The 17,906-nt window shown below is 56.0% G+C and overlaps 1 protein-coding gene across 1 annotated transcript in view; it reads right to left on the bottom strand.

The window, feature by feature from the left end:
• Positions 1-1,566: 1,566 nt before the first annotated feature.
• Positions 1,567-17,906, bottom strand: part of LOC137364263 (embryonal Fyn-associated substrate-like) — a gene marked incomplete at its 3' end in the record, with an annotated part of 76,792 nt that continues 60,452 nt past the window's right edge. Inside the window, exon 6 of the mRNA XM_068027592.1 lies at positions 1,567-1,653. Coding sequence (XP_067883693.1) covers positions 1,567-1,653 — 87 coding nt within the window. The remainder of the gene's footprint in view (positions 1,654-17,906) is intronic.

The following is a 17,906-nucleotide window of genomic DNA, read 5'->3' on the forward strand; positions in this document are numbered from 1 at the left end:
CAAAGTAGCAGATCTCCATTTGTCACAGTTTTCCCATTCACTTCATCTACAAATATCTCATCGTAATTTTATGCTTCAATCTACACTGCTGCCTGTCATTACCTCATCAGCAAATGTGGACTTTTTAAAATCATTCTGGGATGTGGGTGTCACTGGCCAGGCCAGCATTTATTGCCCATCCCTAATTGCCCTTGAGAAGGTGGTGGTGAGCTGCCTTCTTGAACCGCTGCAGTCCATGTGGGGTAGATACACCCACAGTGCTGTTAGGAAGGGAGTTCCAGGATTTTGACCCAGTGACAGTGAAGGAACGGTGATATAGTTCCAAGTCAGGATGGTGTGTGACTTGGAGGGGAACTTGCAGGTGGTGATGTTCCCATGTATTTGCTGCCCTTGTCCTTCTAGGTGGTAGAGGTCGTGGGTTTGGAAGGTGCTGTCTAAGGAGCCTTGGTACATTGCTGCAGTGCATCTTGTAGATGGTACACACTGCTGTCACTGTGTGTCGGTGGTGGAGGGAGTGAATGTTTGTGGATGGGGTGCCAGTCAAGTGGGCTGCTTTGTCCTGGATGGTGTCGAGCTTCTTGAGTGTTGTTGGAGCTGCACCATCCAGGCAAGTGGAGAATATTCCATCACACTCCTGACTTGTGTCTTGTAGATGGTGGACAGGCTTTGGGGAGTCAGGAGGTGAGTTACTCACCGCAGGATTCCTAGCCTCTGACCTGCTCTTATAGCCACGGTATTTATATGGCTACTCCAGTTCAGTTTCTGGTCAATGGTAGCCCTAGGATGTTGATAGTGGGGGATTCAGCGATGGTAATGCCGTTGAATGTCAAGGGGAGATGGTTAGATTCTCTCTTGTTGGAGATGGTCATTGCCTGGCACTTGTGTGGCGTGAATGTTACTTGCCACTTATCAGCCCAAGCCTGGATATTGTCCAGGTCTTGCTGCATTTCTACACAGACTGCTTCAGTATCTGAGGAGTCACGAATGGTGCTGAACATTGTGCAATCATCAGCGAACATCCCCACTTCTGACCTTATGATTGAAGGAAGGTCATTGATGAAGCAGCTGAAGATGGTTGGGCCTAGGACACTACCCTGAGGAACTCCTGCAGTGATGTCCTGGAGCTCAGATGATTGACCTCCAACAACCACAACCATCTTCCTTTGCGCTAGGTATGACTCCAACCAGTGGAGAGTTTTCCCCCTGATTCCCATTGACCTCAGTTTTGCTCGGGCTCCTTGATGCCATACTCGGTCAAATGCTGCCTTGATATCAAGGGCAGTCACTCTCACCTCACCTCTTGAGTTCAGCTCTGTTGTCCATGTTTGAACCAAGGCTGTAATGAGGTCAGGAGCTGAGTGTCCCTGGCGGAACCCAAACTGAGTGTCACTGAGCAGGTTATTGCCAAGCAAGTGCTGCTTGATGGCACTGTTGATGACACCTTCCATCACTTTGCGGATATGTGTCTTTCTATCCTGTCAGCTGTGTTGTTAATAAATACAGTGAACACAGACAGGTCGAGGGGAGACAGAGACAGCAGTGGGCCTTGTATCTTTCACTCCTTACCTGGTTCTCTTTGAGCTGGGCTGTAGGCTCAGTGATGTCCCTGGAATTAGACAATTCCTGCCAGCAGTCGTCAGCAACTTTCTTTCCCTGAGGGCAAAGAAGGGGAAGGGATGAGGAGTCAGCTGTAGAGGACAGCATAGGCCGAAACCAAACCCACAGAAAAAATTCTGCAACAAAGATGACAGGCCGGGACCTAATCCCAGAGACAGAGAGAGACCGACACAACACTGACAGGCCGGGACCTAATCCCAGAGACAGAGAGAGACCGACACAACCCTGACAGGCCGGGACCTAATCCCAGAGACACAGAGACTGACACAACCCTGACAGGCCGGGACCTAATCCCAGAGACACAGAGAGACTGACACAACCCTGACAGGCCGGGACCTAATCCCAGAGACAGAGAGAGACTGACACAACCCTGACAGGCCGGGACCTAATCCCAGAGACACAGAGAGACTGACACAACACTGACAGGCCGGGACCTAATCCCAGACACACAGAGACTGACACAACCCTGACAGGCCGGGACCTAATCCCAGAGACACAGAGAGACTGACACAACACTGACAGGCCGGGACCTAATCCCAGAGACAGAGAGAGACCGACACAACCCTGACAGGCCGGGACCTAATCCCAGAGACACAGAGACTGACACAACCCTGACAGGCCGGGACCTAATCCCAGAGACACAGAGACTGACACAATCCTGACAGGCCGGGACCTAATCCCAGAGACACAGAGACTGACACAACCCTGACAGGCTGGGACCTAATCCCAGAGACACAGAGACTGACACAACCCTGACAGGCCGGGACCTAATCCCAGAGACACAGAGAGACTGACACAACCCTGACAGGCCGGGACCTAATCCAGAGACACAGAGAGACTGACACAACCCTGACAGGCCGGGACCTAATCCCAGAGACACAGAGACTGACACAAACCTGACAGGCCGGGACCTAATCCCAGAGACAGAGAGACTGACACAACCCTGACAGGCCGGGACCTAATCCCAGAGACACAGAGACTGACACAACCCTGACAGGCCGGGACCTAATCCCAGAGACAGAGAGAGACTGACACAACCCTGACAGTCCGGGACCTAATCCCAGAGACACAGAGACTGACAGAACCCTGACAGGCCGGGACCTAATCCCAGAGACACAGAGACGGACACAACCCTGACAGGCCGGGACCTAATCCCAGAGACACAGAGAGACTGACACAACCCTGACAGGCCGGGACCTAATCCCAGAGACACAGAGACTGACAGAACCCTGACAGGCCGGGACCTAATCCCAGAGACACACAGAGACTGACACAACCCTGACAGGCCGGGACCTAATCCCAGAGACACAGAGAGACTGACAGAACCCTGACAGGCCGGGAACTAATCCCAGAGACACAGAGAGACTGACACAACCCTGACAGGCCGGGACCTAATCCCAGAGACACAGAGAGACTGACACAACCCTGACAGGCCGGTACCTAATCCCAGAGACACAGAGAGACTGACACAACCCTGACAGGCCGGGACCTAATCCCAGAGACACAGAGACTGACACAAACCTGACAGGCCGGGACCTAATCCCAGAGAAACACAGAGAGACTGACAGAACCCTGACAGGCCGGGACCTAATCCCAGAGACAGAGAGACTGACACAACCCTGACAGGCCGGTACCTAATCCCAGAGACACAGAGAGACTGACACAACCCTGACAGGCCGGAACCTAATCCCAGAGACAGAGAGACTGACACAACCCTGACAGGCCGGGACCTAATCCCAGAGACACAGAGAGACTGACACAACCCTGACAGGCCGGGACCTAATCCCAGAGACAGAGAGACTGACACAACCCTGACAGGCCGGGACCTAATCCCAGAGACACAGAGAGACTGACACAACCCTGACAGGCCGGGACCTAATCCCAGAGACAGAGAGACTGACACAACCCTGACAGGCCGGGACCTAATCCCAGAGACACAGAGAGACTGACACAACCCTGACAGGCCGGGACCTAATCCCAGAGACACAGAGACTGACACAACCCTGACAGGCCGGGACCTAATCCCAGAGACAGAGAGAGACTGACACAACCCTGACAGGCCGGGACCTAATCCCAGAGACACAGAGACTGACACAACCCTGACAGGCCGGGACCTAATCCCAGAGACACAGAGACTGACACAACCCTGACAGGCCGGGACCTAATCCCAGAGACAGAGAGAGACTGACACAACCCTGACAGGCCGGGACCTAATCCCAGAGACACAGAGACTGACACAACCCTGACAGGCCGGGACCTAATCCCAGAGACACAGAGACGGACACAACCCTGACAGGCCGGGACCTAATCCCAGAGACACAGAGACTGACACAACCCTGACAGGCCAGGACCTAATCCCAGAGACACAGAGAGACTGACACAACCCTGACAGGCCGGGACCTAATCCCAGAGACACAGAGAGACTGACACAACCCTGACAGGCCGGGACCTAATCCCAGAGACACACAGAGACTGACACAACCCTGACAGGCCGGGACCTAATCCCAGAGACACAGAGACTGACACAACCCTGACAGGCCAGGACCTAATCCCAGAGACACAGAGAGACTGACACAACCCTGACAGGCCAGGACCTAATCCCAGAGACACAGAGACTGACACAACCCTGACAGTCCGGGACCTAATCCCAGAGACAGAGAGACTGACACAACCCTGACAGGCCGGGACCTAATCCCAGAGACACACAGAGACTGACACAACCCTGACAGGCCGGGACCTAATCCCAGAGACACAGAGACTGACACAACCCTGACAGGCCAGGACCTAATCCCAGAGACACAGAGAGACTGACACAACCCTGACAGGCCGGGACCTTATCCCAGAGACACAGAGACTGACACAACCCTGACAGGCCGGGACCTAATCCCAGAGACACAGAGAGACTGACACAACCCTGACAGGCCGGGACCTAACCCCAGAGACACAGAGAGACTGACACAACCCTGACAGGCCGGGACCTAATCCCAGAGACAGAGAGAGACTGACACAACCCTGACAGGCCGGGACCTAATCCCAGAGACACAGAGACTGACACAACCCTGACAGGCCGGGACCTAATCCCAGAGACACAGAGACTGACACAACCCTGACAGGCCGGGACCTAATCCCAGAGACAGAGAGAGACTGACACAACCCTGACAGGCCGGGACCTAATCCCAGAGACACAGAGACTGACACAACCCTGACAGGCCGGGACCTAATCCCAGAGACACAGAGACGGACACAACCCTGACAGGCCGGGACCTAATCCCAGAGACACAGAGACTGACACAACCCTGACAGGCCAGGACCTAATCCCAGAGACACAGAGAGACTGACACAACCCTGACAGGCCGGGACCTAATCCCAGAGACACAGAGAGACTGACACAACCCTGACAGGCCGGGACCTAATCCCAGAGACACACAGAGACTGACACAACCCTGACAGGCCGGGACCTAATCCCAGAGACACAGAGACTGACACAACCCTGACAGGCCAGGACCTAATCCCAGAGACACAGAGAGACTGACACAACCCTGACAGGCCAGGACCTAATCCCAGAGACACAGAGACTGACACAACCCTGACAGTCCGGGACCTAATCCCAGAGACAGAGAGACTGACACAACCCTGACAGGCCGGGACCTAATCCCAGAGACACACAGAGACTGACACAACCCTGACAGGCCGGGACCTAATCCCAGAGACACAGAGACTGACACAACCCTGACAGGCCAGGACCTAATCCCAGAGACACAGAGAGACTGACACAACCCTGACAGGCCGGGACCTTATCCCAGAGACACAGAGACTGACACAACCCTGACAGGCCGGGACCTAATCCCAGAGACACAGAGAGACTGACACAACCCTGACAGGCCGGGACCTAATCCCAGAGACACAGAGAGACTGACACAACCCTGACAGGCCGGGACCTAATCCCAGAGACACAGAGACTGACACAACCCTGACAGGCCGGGACCTAATCCCAGAGACACAGAGACTGACACAACCCTGACAGGCCGGGACCTAATCCCAGAGACACAGAGACGGACACAACCCTGACAGGCCGGGACCTAATCCCAGACACACACAGAGACTGACACAACCCTGACAGGCCGGGACCTTATCCCAGAGACACAGAGACTGATACAACCCTGACAGGCCGGGACCTAATCCCAGAGACAGAGAGACTGACACAACCCTGACAGGCCGGGACCTAATCCCAGAGACACAGAGACTGACACAACCCTGACAGGCCAGGACCTAATCCCAGAGACACAGAGAGACTGACACAAACCTGACAGGCCGGGACCTAATCCCAGAGACACAGAGAGACTGACACAACCCTGACAGGCCGGGACCTAATCCCAGAGACACAGAGACTGACACAACCCTGACAGGCCGGGACCTAATTCCAGAGACAGAGAGACTGACACAACACTGACAGGCCGGAACCTAATCCCAGACACAGAGAGACTGACACAACCCTGACAGGCCGGGACCTAATCCCAGAGACACAGAGAGACTGACACAACCCTGACAGGCCGGGACCTAATCCCAGAGACACAGAGACTGACACAACCCTGACAGGCCGGGACCTAATCCCAGAGACACAGAGAGACTGACACAACCCTGACAGGCCGGGACCTAATCCCAGAGACACAGAGAGACTGACACAACCCTGACAGGCCGGGACCTAATCCCAGAGACACAGAGAGACTGACACAAACCTGACAGGCCGGGATCTAATCCCAGAGACACAGAGAGACTGACAGAACCCTGACAGGCCGGAACCTAATCCCAGAGACACAGAGATTGACACAACCCTGACAGGCCGGGACCTAATCCCAGAGACGCAGAGACTGACACAACCCTGACAGGCCGGGACCTAATCCCTGAGACACAGAGACTGACACAAACCTGAGAGGCCGGGACCTAATCCCAGAGACAGAGAGACTGACACAATCCTGACAGGCCGGGACCTAATCCCAGAGACAGAGAGAGACTGACACAGCCCTGACAGGCCGGGACCTAATCCCAGAGACAGAGAGAGACTGACACAACCCTGACAGGCCGGGACCTAATCCCAGAGACAGAGAGAGACTGACACAGCCCTGACAGGCCGGGACCTAATCCCAGAGACAGAGAGACTGACACAATCCTGACAGGCCGGGACCTAATCCCAGAGACACAGAGAGACTGACACAACCCTGACAGGCCGGGACCTAATCCCAGAGACAGAGAGAGACCGACACAACCCTGACAGGCCGGGACCTAATCCCAGAGACACAGAGACTGACACAACCCTGACAGGCCGGGACCTAATCCCAGAGACAGAGAGAGACTGACACAACCCTGACAGGCCGGGACCTAATCCCAGAGACACAGAGACTGACACAACCCTGACAGGCCGGGACCTAATCCCAGAGACACAGAGAGACGGACACAACCCTGACAGGCCGGGACCTAATCCCAGAGACACAGAGACTGACACAACCCTGACAGGCCGGGACCTAATCCCAGAGACACAGAGAGACGGACACAACCCTGACAGGCCGGGACCTAATCCCAGAGACACAGAGAGACTGACACAGCCCTGACAGGCCGGGACCTAATCCCAGAGACACAGAGACTGACACAACCCTGACAGGCCGGGACCTAATCCCAGAGACACAGAGAGACGGACACAACCCTGACAGGCCGGGACCTAATCCCAGAGACACAGAGACTGACACAACCCTGACAGGCCGGGACCTAATCCCAGAGACACAGAGAGACGGACACAACCCTGACAGGCCGGGACCTAATCCCAGAGACACAGAGAGACTGACACAACCCTGACAGGCCGGGACCTAATCCCAGAGACACACAGCGACTGACACAACCCTGACAGGCCGGGACCTAATCCCAGAGGCACAGAGAGACTGACACAACCCTGACAGGCCGGGACCTAATCCCAGAGACAGAGAGACTGACAGAACCCTGACAGGCCGGGACCTAATCCCAGAGACACAGAGAGACTGACACAAACCTGACAGGCCGGGACCTAATCCCAGAGACACAGAGACTGACACAACCCTGACAGGCCGGTACCTAATCCCAGAGACACAGAGACTGACAGAACCCTGACAGGCCGGGACCTAATCCCAGAGACACAGAGACTGACAGAACCCTGACAGGCCGGGACCTAATCCCAGAGGCACAGAGAGACTGACACAGCCTTGACAGGCCGGGACCTAATCCCAGAGACACAGAGACTGACACAACCCTGACAGGCCGGTACCTAATCCCAGAGACAGAGAGACTGACACAACCCTGACAGGCCAGGACCTAATCCCAGAGACACAGAGACTGACAGAACCCTGACAGGCCGGGACCTAATCCCAGAGGCACAGAGAGACTGACACAACCCTGACAGGCCGGGACCTAATCCCAGAGACACAGAGAGACTGACACAACCCTGACAGGCCGGGACCTAATCCCAGAGACACAGAGAGACTGACACAGCCTTGACAGGCCGGGACCTAATCCCAGAGACACAGAGAGACTGACACAACCCTGACAGGCCGGGACCTAATCCCAGAGACAGAGAGAGACTGACACAAACCTGACAGGCCGGGACCTAATCCCAGAGACACAGAGAGACTGACACAGCCTTGACAGGCCGGGACCTAATCCCAGAGACACAGAGAGACTGACACAGCCTTGACAGGCCGGGACCTAATCCCAGAGACACAGAGAGACTGACACAACCCTGACAGGCCGGTACCTAATCCCAGAGACAGAGAGACTGACACAACCCTGACAGGCCAGGACCTAATCCCAGAGACACAGAGACTGACAGAACCCTGACAGGCCGGGACCTAATCCCAGAGGCACAGAGAGACTGACACAACCCTGACAGGCCGGGACCTAATCCCAGAGACACAGAGACTGACACAACCCTGACAGGCCGGGACCTAATCCCAGAGACACAGAGACTGACACAACCCTGACAGGCCGGGACCTAATCCCAGAGACACAGAGACTGACACAACCCTGACAGGCCGGGACCTAATCCCAGAGACACAGAGACGGACACAACCCTGACAGTCCGGGACCTAATCCCAGAGACAGAGAGAGACTGACACAACCCTGACAGGCCGGGACCTAATCCCAGAGACACAGAGAGACTGACACAACCCTGACAGTCCGGGACCTAATCCCAGAGATACAGAGAGACTGACACAACCCTGACAGGCCGGGACCCAATCCCAGAGACAGAGAGACTGACACAAACCTGACAGGCCGGGACCCAATCCCAGAGACAGAGAGACTGACACAAACCTGACAGGCCGGGACCTAATCCCAGAGACAGAGAGAGACTGACACAACCCTGACAGGCCGGGACCTAATCCCAGAGACACAGAGACTGACACAACCCTGACAGGCCGGGACCTAATCCCAGAGACACAGAGAGACTGACACAACCCTGACAGGCCGGGACCTAATCCCAGAGACACAGAGAGACTGACACAACCCTGACAGGCCGGGACCTAATCCCAGAGACACAGAGACGGACACAACCCTGACAGGCCGGGACCTAATCCCAGAGACACAGAGAGACTGACACAACCCTGACAGGCTGGGACCTAATCCCAGAGACACAGAGAGACTGACACAACCCTGACAGGCCGGGACCTAATCCCAGAGACACAGAGAGACTGACACAACCCTGACAGGCCGGGACCTAATCCCAGAGACACAGAGACTGACACAACCCTGACAGGCCGGGACCTAATCCCAGAGACACAGAGACGGACACAACCCTGACAGGCCGGGACCTAATCCCAGAGACAGAGAGACTGACACAAACCTGACAGGCCGGGACCTAATCCCAGAGACACAGAGAGACTGACACAACCCTGACAGGCCGGGACCTAATCCCAGAGACAGAGAGACTGACACAAACCTGACAGGCCGGGACCTAATCCCAGAGACAGAGAGAGACCGACACAACCCTGACAGGCCGGGACCTAATCCCAGAGACAGAGAGACTGACACAAACCTGACAGGCCGGGACCTAATCCCAGAGACAGAGAGAGACCGACACAACCCTGACAGGCCGGGACCTAATCCCAGAGACAGAGAGACTGACACAAACCTGACAGGCCGGGACCTAATCCCAGAGACAGAGAGAGACCGACACAACCCTGACAGGCCGGGACCTAATCCCAGAGACACAGAGACTGACACAAACCTGACAGGCCGGGACCTAATCCCAGAGACACAGAGAGACTGACACAACCCTGACAGGCCGGGACCTAATCCCAGAGACAGAGAGAGACCGACACAAACCTGACAGGCCGGGACCTAATCCCAGAGACACAGAGACTGACACAACCCTGACAGGCCGGGACCTAATCCCAGAGACAGAGAGAGACCGACACAACCCTGACAGGCCGGGACCTAATCCCAGAGACACAGAGAGACTGACACAACCCTGACAGGCCGGGACCTAATCCCAGAGACAGAGAGACTGACACAACCCTGACAGGCCGGGACCTAATCCCAGAGACAGAGAGACTGACACAACCCTGACAGGCCGGGACCTAATCCCAGAGACACAGAGACTGACACAACCCTGACAGGCCGGGACCTAATCCCAGAGACACAGAGACTGACACAAACCTGACAGGCCGGGACCTAATCCCAGAGACACAGAGAGACTGACACAGCCCTGACAGGCCGGGACCTAATCCCTGAGACAGAGAGACTGACACAACCCTGACAGGCCGGGACCTAATCCCAGAGACAGAGAGACTGACACAACCCTGACAGGCCGGGACCTAATCCCAGAGACAGAGAGACTGACACAACCCTGACAGGCCGGGACCTAATCCCAGAGACAGAGAGACTGACACAACCCTGACAGGCCGGGACCTAATCCCAGAGACACAGAGACTGACACAACCCTGACAGGCCGGGACCTAATCCCAGAGACACAGAGACTGACACAACCCTGACAGGCCGGGACCTAATCCCAGAGACACAGAGAGACTGACACAAACCTGACAGGCCGGGATCTAATCCCAGAGACACAGAGAAACTGACACAAACCTGACAGGCCGGGATCTAATCCCAGAGACACAGAGAGACTGACACAACCCTGACAGGCCGGGACCTAATCCCAGAGACAGAGAGACTGACACAACCCTGACAGGCCGGGACCTAATCCCAGAGACACAGAGACTGACACAACCCTGACAGGCCGGGACCTAATCCCAGAGACACAGAGACTGACACAACCCTGACAGGCCGGGACCTAATCCCAGAGACAGAGAGACTGACACAACCCTGACAGGCCGGGACCTAATCCCAGAGACAGAGAGACTGACACAAACCTGACAGGCCAGGACCTAATCCCAGAGACACAGAGAGACTGACACAACCCTGACAGGCCGGGACCTAATCCCAGAGACACAGAGAGACTGACACAACCCTGACAGGCCGGGACCTAATCCCAGAGACAGAGAGACTGACACAACCCTGACAGGCCGGGACCTAATCCCAGAGACACAGAGACTGACACAACCCTGACAGGCCGGGACCTAATCCCAGAGACACAGAGAGACTGACACAACCCTGACAGGCCGGGACCTAATCCCAGAGACACAGAGAGACTGACACAACCCTGACAGGCCGGGACCTAATCCCAGAGACACAGAGACTGACACAACCCTGACAGGCCGGGACCTAATCCCAGAGCCACAGAGAGACTGACACAACCCTGACAGGCCGGGACCTAATCCCAGAGACAGAGAGACTGACACAACCCTGACAGGCCGGGACCTAATCCCAGAGACACAGAGACTGACACAAACCTGACAGGCCGGGACCTAATCCCAGAGACAGAGAGACTGACACAACCCTGACAGGCCGGGACCTAATCCCAGAGACACAGAGACTGACACAACCCTGACAGGCCGGGACCTAATCCCAGAGACAGAGAGAGACTGACACAAACCTGACAGGCCGAGACCTAATCCCAGAGACACAGAGAGACGGACACAACCCTGACAGGCCGGGACCTAATCCCAGAGACACAGAGAGACTGACACAACCCTGACAGGCCGGGACCTAATCCCAGACACAGAGAGACTGACACAAACCTGACAGGCCGAGACCTAATCCCAGAGACACAGAGAGACGGACACAACCCTGACAGGCCGGGACCTAATCCCAGAGACAGAGAGAGACGGACACAACCCTGACAGGCCGGGACCTAATCCCAGAGACACAGAGAGACTGACACAACCCTGACAGGCCGGGACCTAATCCCAGAGACACAGAGACTGACAGAACCCTGACAGGCCGGGACCTAATCCCAGAGACAGAGAGAGACTGACACAACCCTGACAGGCCGGTACCTAATCCCAGAGACACAGAGACTGACACAACCCTGACAGGCCGGGACCTAATCCCAGAGACACAGAGACTGACACAAACCTGACAGGCCGGGACCTAATCCCAGAGACACAGAGAGACTGACACAACCCTGACAGGCCGGGACCTAATCCCAGAGACACAGAGACTGACACAACCCTGACAGGCCAGGACCTAATCCCAGAGACACAGAGAGACTGACACAACCCTGACAGGCCGGGACCTAATCCCAGAGACAGAGAGACTGACACAACCCTGACAGTCCGGGACCTAATCCCAGAGACAGAGAGACTGACACAACCCTGACAGGCCGGGACCTAATCCCAGAGACACAGAGACTGACACAACCCTGACAGGCCGGGACCTAATCCCAGATACACAGAGACTGACACAACCCTGACAGGCCGGGACCTAATCCCAGAGACACAGAGACTGACACAACCCTGACAGGCCGGGACCTAATCCCAGATACACAGAGACTGACACAACCCTGACAGGCCGGGACCTAATCCCAGAGACACAGAGAGACTGACACAACCCTGACAGGCCGGGACCTAATCCCAGATACACAGAGACTGACACAACCCTGACAGGCCGGGACCTAATCCCAGATACACAGAGACTGACACAACCCTGACAGGCCGGGACCTAATCCCAGAGACACAGAGAGAGTGACACAACCCTGACAGGCCGGGACCTAATCCCAGAGACACAGAGACTGACACAACCCTGACAGGCCGGGACCTAATCCCAGATACACAGAGACTGACACAACCCTGACAGGCCGGGACCTAATCCCAGATACACAGAGACTGACACAACCCTGACAGGCCGGGACCTAATCCCAGAGACAGAGAGACTGACACAATCCTGACAGGCCGGGACCTAATCCCAGAGACACAGAGAGACTGACACAACCCTGACAGGCCGGGACCTAATCCCAGAGACAGAGAGAGACTGACACAACCCTGACAGGCCGGTACCTAATCCCAGAGCCACAGAGAGACTGACACAACCCTGACAGGCCGGGACCTAATCCCAGAGACACAGAGAGACTGACACAACCCTGACAGGCCGGGACCTAATCCCAGAGACACAGAGACTGACACAACACTGACAGGCCGGGACCTAATCCCAGAGACACAGAGAGACTGACACAACCCTGACAGGCCGGGACCTAATCCCAGAGACACAGAGACTGACACAACCCTGACAGTCCGGGACCTAATCCCAGAGACACAGAGAGACTGACACAACCCTGACAGGCCGGGACCTAATCCCAGAGACACAGAGACTGACACAACCCTGACAGGCCGGGACCTAATCCCAGAGACACAGAGACTGACACAACCCTGACAGGCCGGGATCTAATCCCAGAGACAGAGAGACTGACACAACCCTGACAGGCCGGGACCTAATCCCAGAGACACAGAGACTGACACAACCCTGACAGGCCGGGACCTAATCCCAGAGACAGAGAGAGACTGACACAACCCTGACAGGCCGGGACCTAATCCCAGAGACAGAGAGACTGACACAACCCTGACAGGCCGGGACCTAATCCCAGAGACACAGAGAGACTGACACAACCCTGACAGGCCGGGACCTAATCCCAGACACACAGAGACTGACACAACCCTGACAGGCCGGGACCTAATCCCAGAGACACAGAGACTGACACAACCCTGACAGGCCGGGACCTAATCCCAGAGACAGAGAGACTGACACAACCCTGACAGGCCGGGACCTAATCCCAGAGACAGAGAGAGACTGACACAACACTGACAGGCCGGGACCTAATCCCAGAGACACAGAGAGACTGACACAACCCTGACAGGCCGGGACCTAATCCCAGAGACACAGAGACTGACACAACCCTGACAGGCCGGGACCTAATCCCAGAGACAGAGAGAGACTGACACAACCCTGACAGGCCGGGACCTAATCCCAGACACACAGAGACTGACACAACCCTGACAGGCCGGGACCTAATCCCAGAGACAGAGAGAGACTGACACAACCCTGACAGGCCGGGACCTAATCCCAGAGACACAGAGACTGACACAACCCTGACAGGCCGGGACCTAATCCCAGAGACAGAGAGAGACCGACACAACCCTGACAGGCCGGGACCTAATCCCAGAGACACAGAGACTGACACAACCCTGACAGGCCGGGACCTAATCCCAGAGACACAGAGAGACTGACACAAACCTGACAGGCCGGGACCTAATCCCAGAGACACAGAGACTGACACAACCCTGACAGGCCGGGACCTAATCCCAGAGACACAGAGAGACTGACACAACCCTGACAGGCCGGGACCTAATCCCAGAGACACAGAGAGACTGACACAACCCTGACAGGCCGGGACCTAATCCCAGAGACAGAGAGAGACTGACACAACCCTGACAGGCCGGAACCTAATCCCAGAGACACAGAGACTGACACAACCCTGACAGGCCGGGACCTAATCCCAGAGACACACAGAGACTGACACAGCCCTGACAGGCCGGGACCTAATCCCAGAGACACAGAGACTGACACAACCCTGACAGGCCGGGACCTAATCCCAGAGTCACAGAGACTGACACAACCCTGACAGGCCGGGACCTAATCCCAGAGTCACAGAGACTGACACAACCCTGACAGGCCGGGACCTAATCCCAGAGACAGAGAGACTGACACAACCCTGACAGGCCGGGACCTAATCCCAGAGACAGAGAGAGACTGACACAACCCTGACAGGCCGGGACCTTATCCCAGAGACACAGAGAGACTGACACAACCCTGACAGGCCGGGACCTAATCCCAGAGACACAGAGACTGACAGAACCCTGACAGGCCGGGACCTAATCCCAGAGACAGAGAGACTGACACAACCCTGACAGGCCGGGACCTAATCCCAGAGACACAGAGACTGACACAACCCTGACAGGCCGGGACCTAATCCCAGAGACACAGAGAGACTGACACAACCCTGACAGTCCGGGACCTAATCCCAGAGACAGAGAGACTGACACAAACCTGACAGGCCGGGACCTAATCCCAGAGACACAGAGACTGACACAACCCTGACAGGCCGGGACCTAATCCCAGAGACACAGAGAGACTGACACAACCCTAACAGGCCGGGACCTAATCCCAGAGACACAGAGACTGACACAACCCTGACAGGCCAGGACCTAATCCCAGAGACAGAGAGAGACTGACACAACCCTGACAGGCCGGGACCTAATCCCAGAGACAGAGAGACTGACACAACCCTGACAGGCCGGGACCTAATCCCAGAGACACAGAGAGACTGACACAAACCTGACAGGCCGGGACCTAATCCCAGAGACACAGAGAGACTGACACAACCCTGACAGGCCGGGACCTAATCCCAGAGACACAGAGAGACTGACACAACCCTGACAGTCCGGGACCTAATCCCAGAGACACAGAGAGACTGACACAACCCTGACAGTCCGGGACCTAATCCCAGAGACACAGAGACTGACACAACCCTGACAGGCCGGGACCTAATCCCAGAGACACAGAGAGACTGACACAACCCTGACAGGCCGGGACCTAATCCCAGAGACACAGAGAGACTGACACAACCCTGACAGTCCGGGACCTAATCCCAGAGACACAGAGAGACTGACACAACCCTGACAGTCCGGGACCTAATCCCAGAGACACAGAGACTGACACAACCCTGACAGGCCGGGACCTAATCCCAGAGACACAGAGACTGACACAACCCTGACAGGCCGGGACCTAATCCCAGAGACACAGAGAGACTGACACAACCCTGACAGGCCAGGACCTAATCCCAGAGACACAGAGACTGACACAACCCTGACAGGCCGGGACCTAATCCCAGAGACACAGAGAGACTGACACAACCATGACAGGCCGGGACCTAATCCCAGAGACAGAGAGAGACTGACACAATCCTGACAGGCCGGGACCTAATCCCAGAGACACAGAGAGACTGACACAAACCTGACAGGCCGGGACCTAATCCCAGAGACACAGAGAGACTGACACAATCCTGACAGGCCGGGACCTAATCCCAGAGACACAGAGAGACTGACACAACCCTGACAGGCCGGGACCTAATCCCAGAGACACAGAGAGAGACTGACACAATCCTGACAGGCCGGGACCTAATCCCAGAGACACAGAGACTGACACAAACCTGACAGGCCGGGACCTAATCCCAGAGACAGAGAGACTGACACAATCCTGACAGGCCGGGACCTAATCCCAGAGACACAGAGAGACTGACACAACCCTGACAGGCCGGGACCTAATCCCAGAGACACAGAGACTGACACAACCCTGACAGGCCGGGACCTAATCCCAGAGACACAGAGACTGACACAACCCTGACAGGCCGGGACCTAATCCCAGAGACACAGAGACTGACACAACCCTGACAGGCCGGGACCTAATCCCAGAGACACAGAGAGACAGACACAAACCTGACAGGCCGGGACCTAATCCCAGAGACAGAGAGAGACTGACACAAACCTGACAGGCCGGGACCTAATCCCAGAGACACAGAGACTGACACAAACCTGACAGGCCAGGATCTAATCCCAGAGACACAGAGAGACTGACACAACCCTGACAGGCCGGGACCTAATCCCAGAGACACAGAGACTGACACAACCCTGACAGGCCAGGACCTAATCCCAGAGACACAGAGAGACTGACACAATCCTGACAGGCCGGGACCTAATCCCAGAGACAGAGAGACTGACACAATCCTGACAGGCCGGGACCTAATCCCAGAGACACAGAGAGACTGACACAACCCTGACAGGCCGGGACCTAATCCCAGAGACAGAGAGACTGACACAACCCTGACAGGCCGGGACCTAATCCCAGAGACACAGAGAGACTGACACAACCCTGACAGGCCGGGACCTAATCCCAGAGACACAGAGAGACTGACACAAACCTGACAGGCCGGGACCTAATCCCAGAGACACAGAGACTGACACAACCCTGACAGGCCGGGACCTAATCCCAGAGACAGAGAGAGACTGACACAAACCTGACAGGCCGGGACCTAATCCCAGAGACACAGAGACTGACACAACCCTGACAGGCCGGGACCTAATCCCAGAGACACAGAGACTGACAGAACCCTGACAGGCCGGGACCTAATCCCAGAGACAGAGAGAGACTGACACAATCCTGACAGGCCAGGACCTAATCCCAGAGACAGAGAGAGACTGACACAACCCTGACAGGCCGGGACCTAATCCCAGAGACAGAGAGAGACTGACACAACCCTGACAAGCCGGGACCTAATCCCAGAGACACAGAGACTGACACAACCCTGACAGGCCGGGACCTAATCCCAGAGACAGAGAGACTGACACAACCCTGACAGGCCGGGACCTAATCCCAGAGACAGAGAGACTGACACAATCCTGACAGGCCGGGAGCTAATCCCAGAGACACAGAGACTGACACAAACCTGACAGGCCGGGACCTAATCCCAGAGACACAGAGACTGACACAACCCTGACAGGCCGGGACCTAATCCCAGAGACAGAGAGACTGACACAACCCTGACAGGCCGGGACCTAATCCCAGAGACACAGAGACTGACACAACCCTGACAGGCCGGTACCTAATCCCAGAGACACAGAGACTGACACAACCCTGACAGGCCGGGACCTAATCCCAGAGACAGAGAGACTGACACAACCCTGACAGGCCGGGACCTAATCCCAGAGACACAGAGAGACTGACACAACCCTAACAGGCCGGGACCTAATCCCAGAGACACAGAGAGAGTGACACAACCCTGACAGGCCGGGACCTAATCCCAGAGACACAGAGAGACTGAC

The sequence above is a fragment of the Heterodontus francisci genome, unplaced genomic scaffold, assembly GCF_036365525.1.
Source record: "Heterodontus francisci isolate sHetFra1 unplaced genomic scaffold, sHetFra1.hap1 HAP1_SCAFFOLD_1188, whole genome shotgun sequence".
Lineage (NCBI taxonomy): Eukaryota > Metazoa > Chordata > Chondrichthyes > Heterodontiformes > Heterodontidae > Heterodontus > Heterodontus francisci.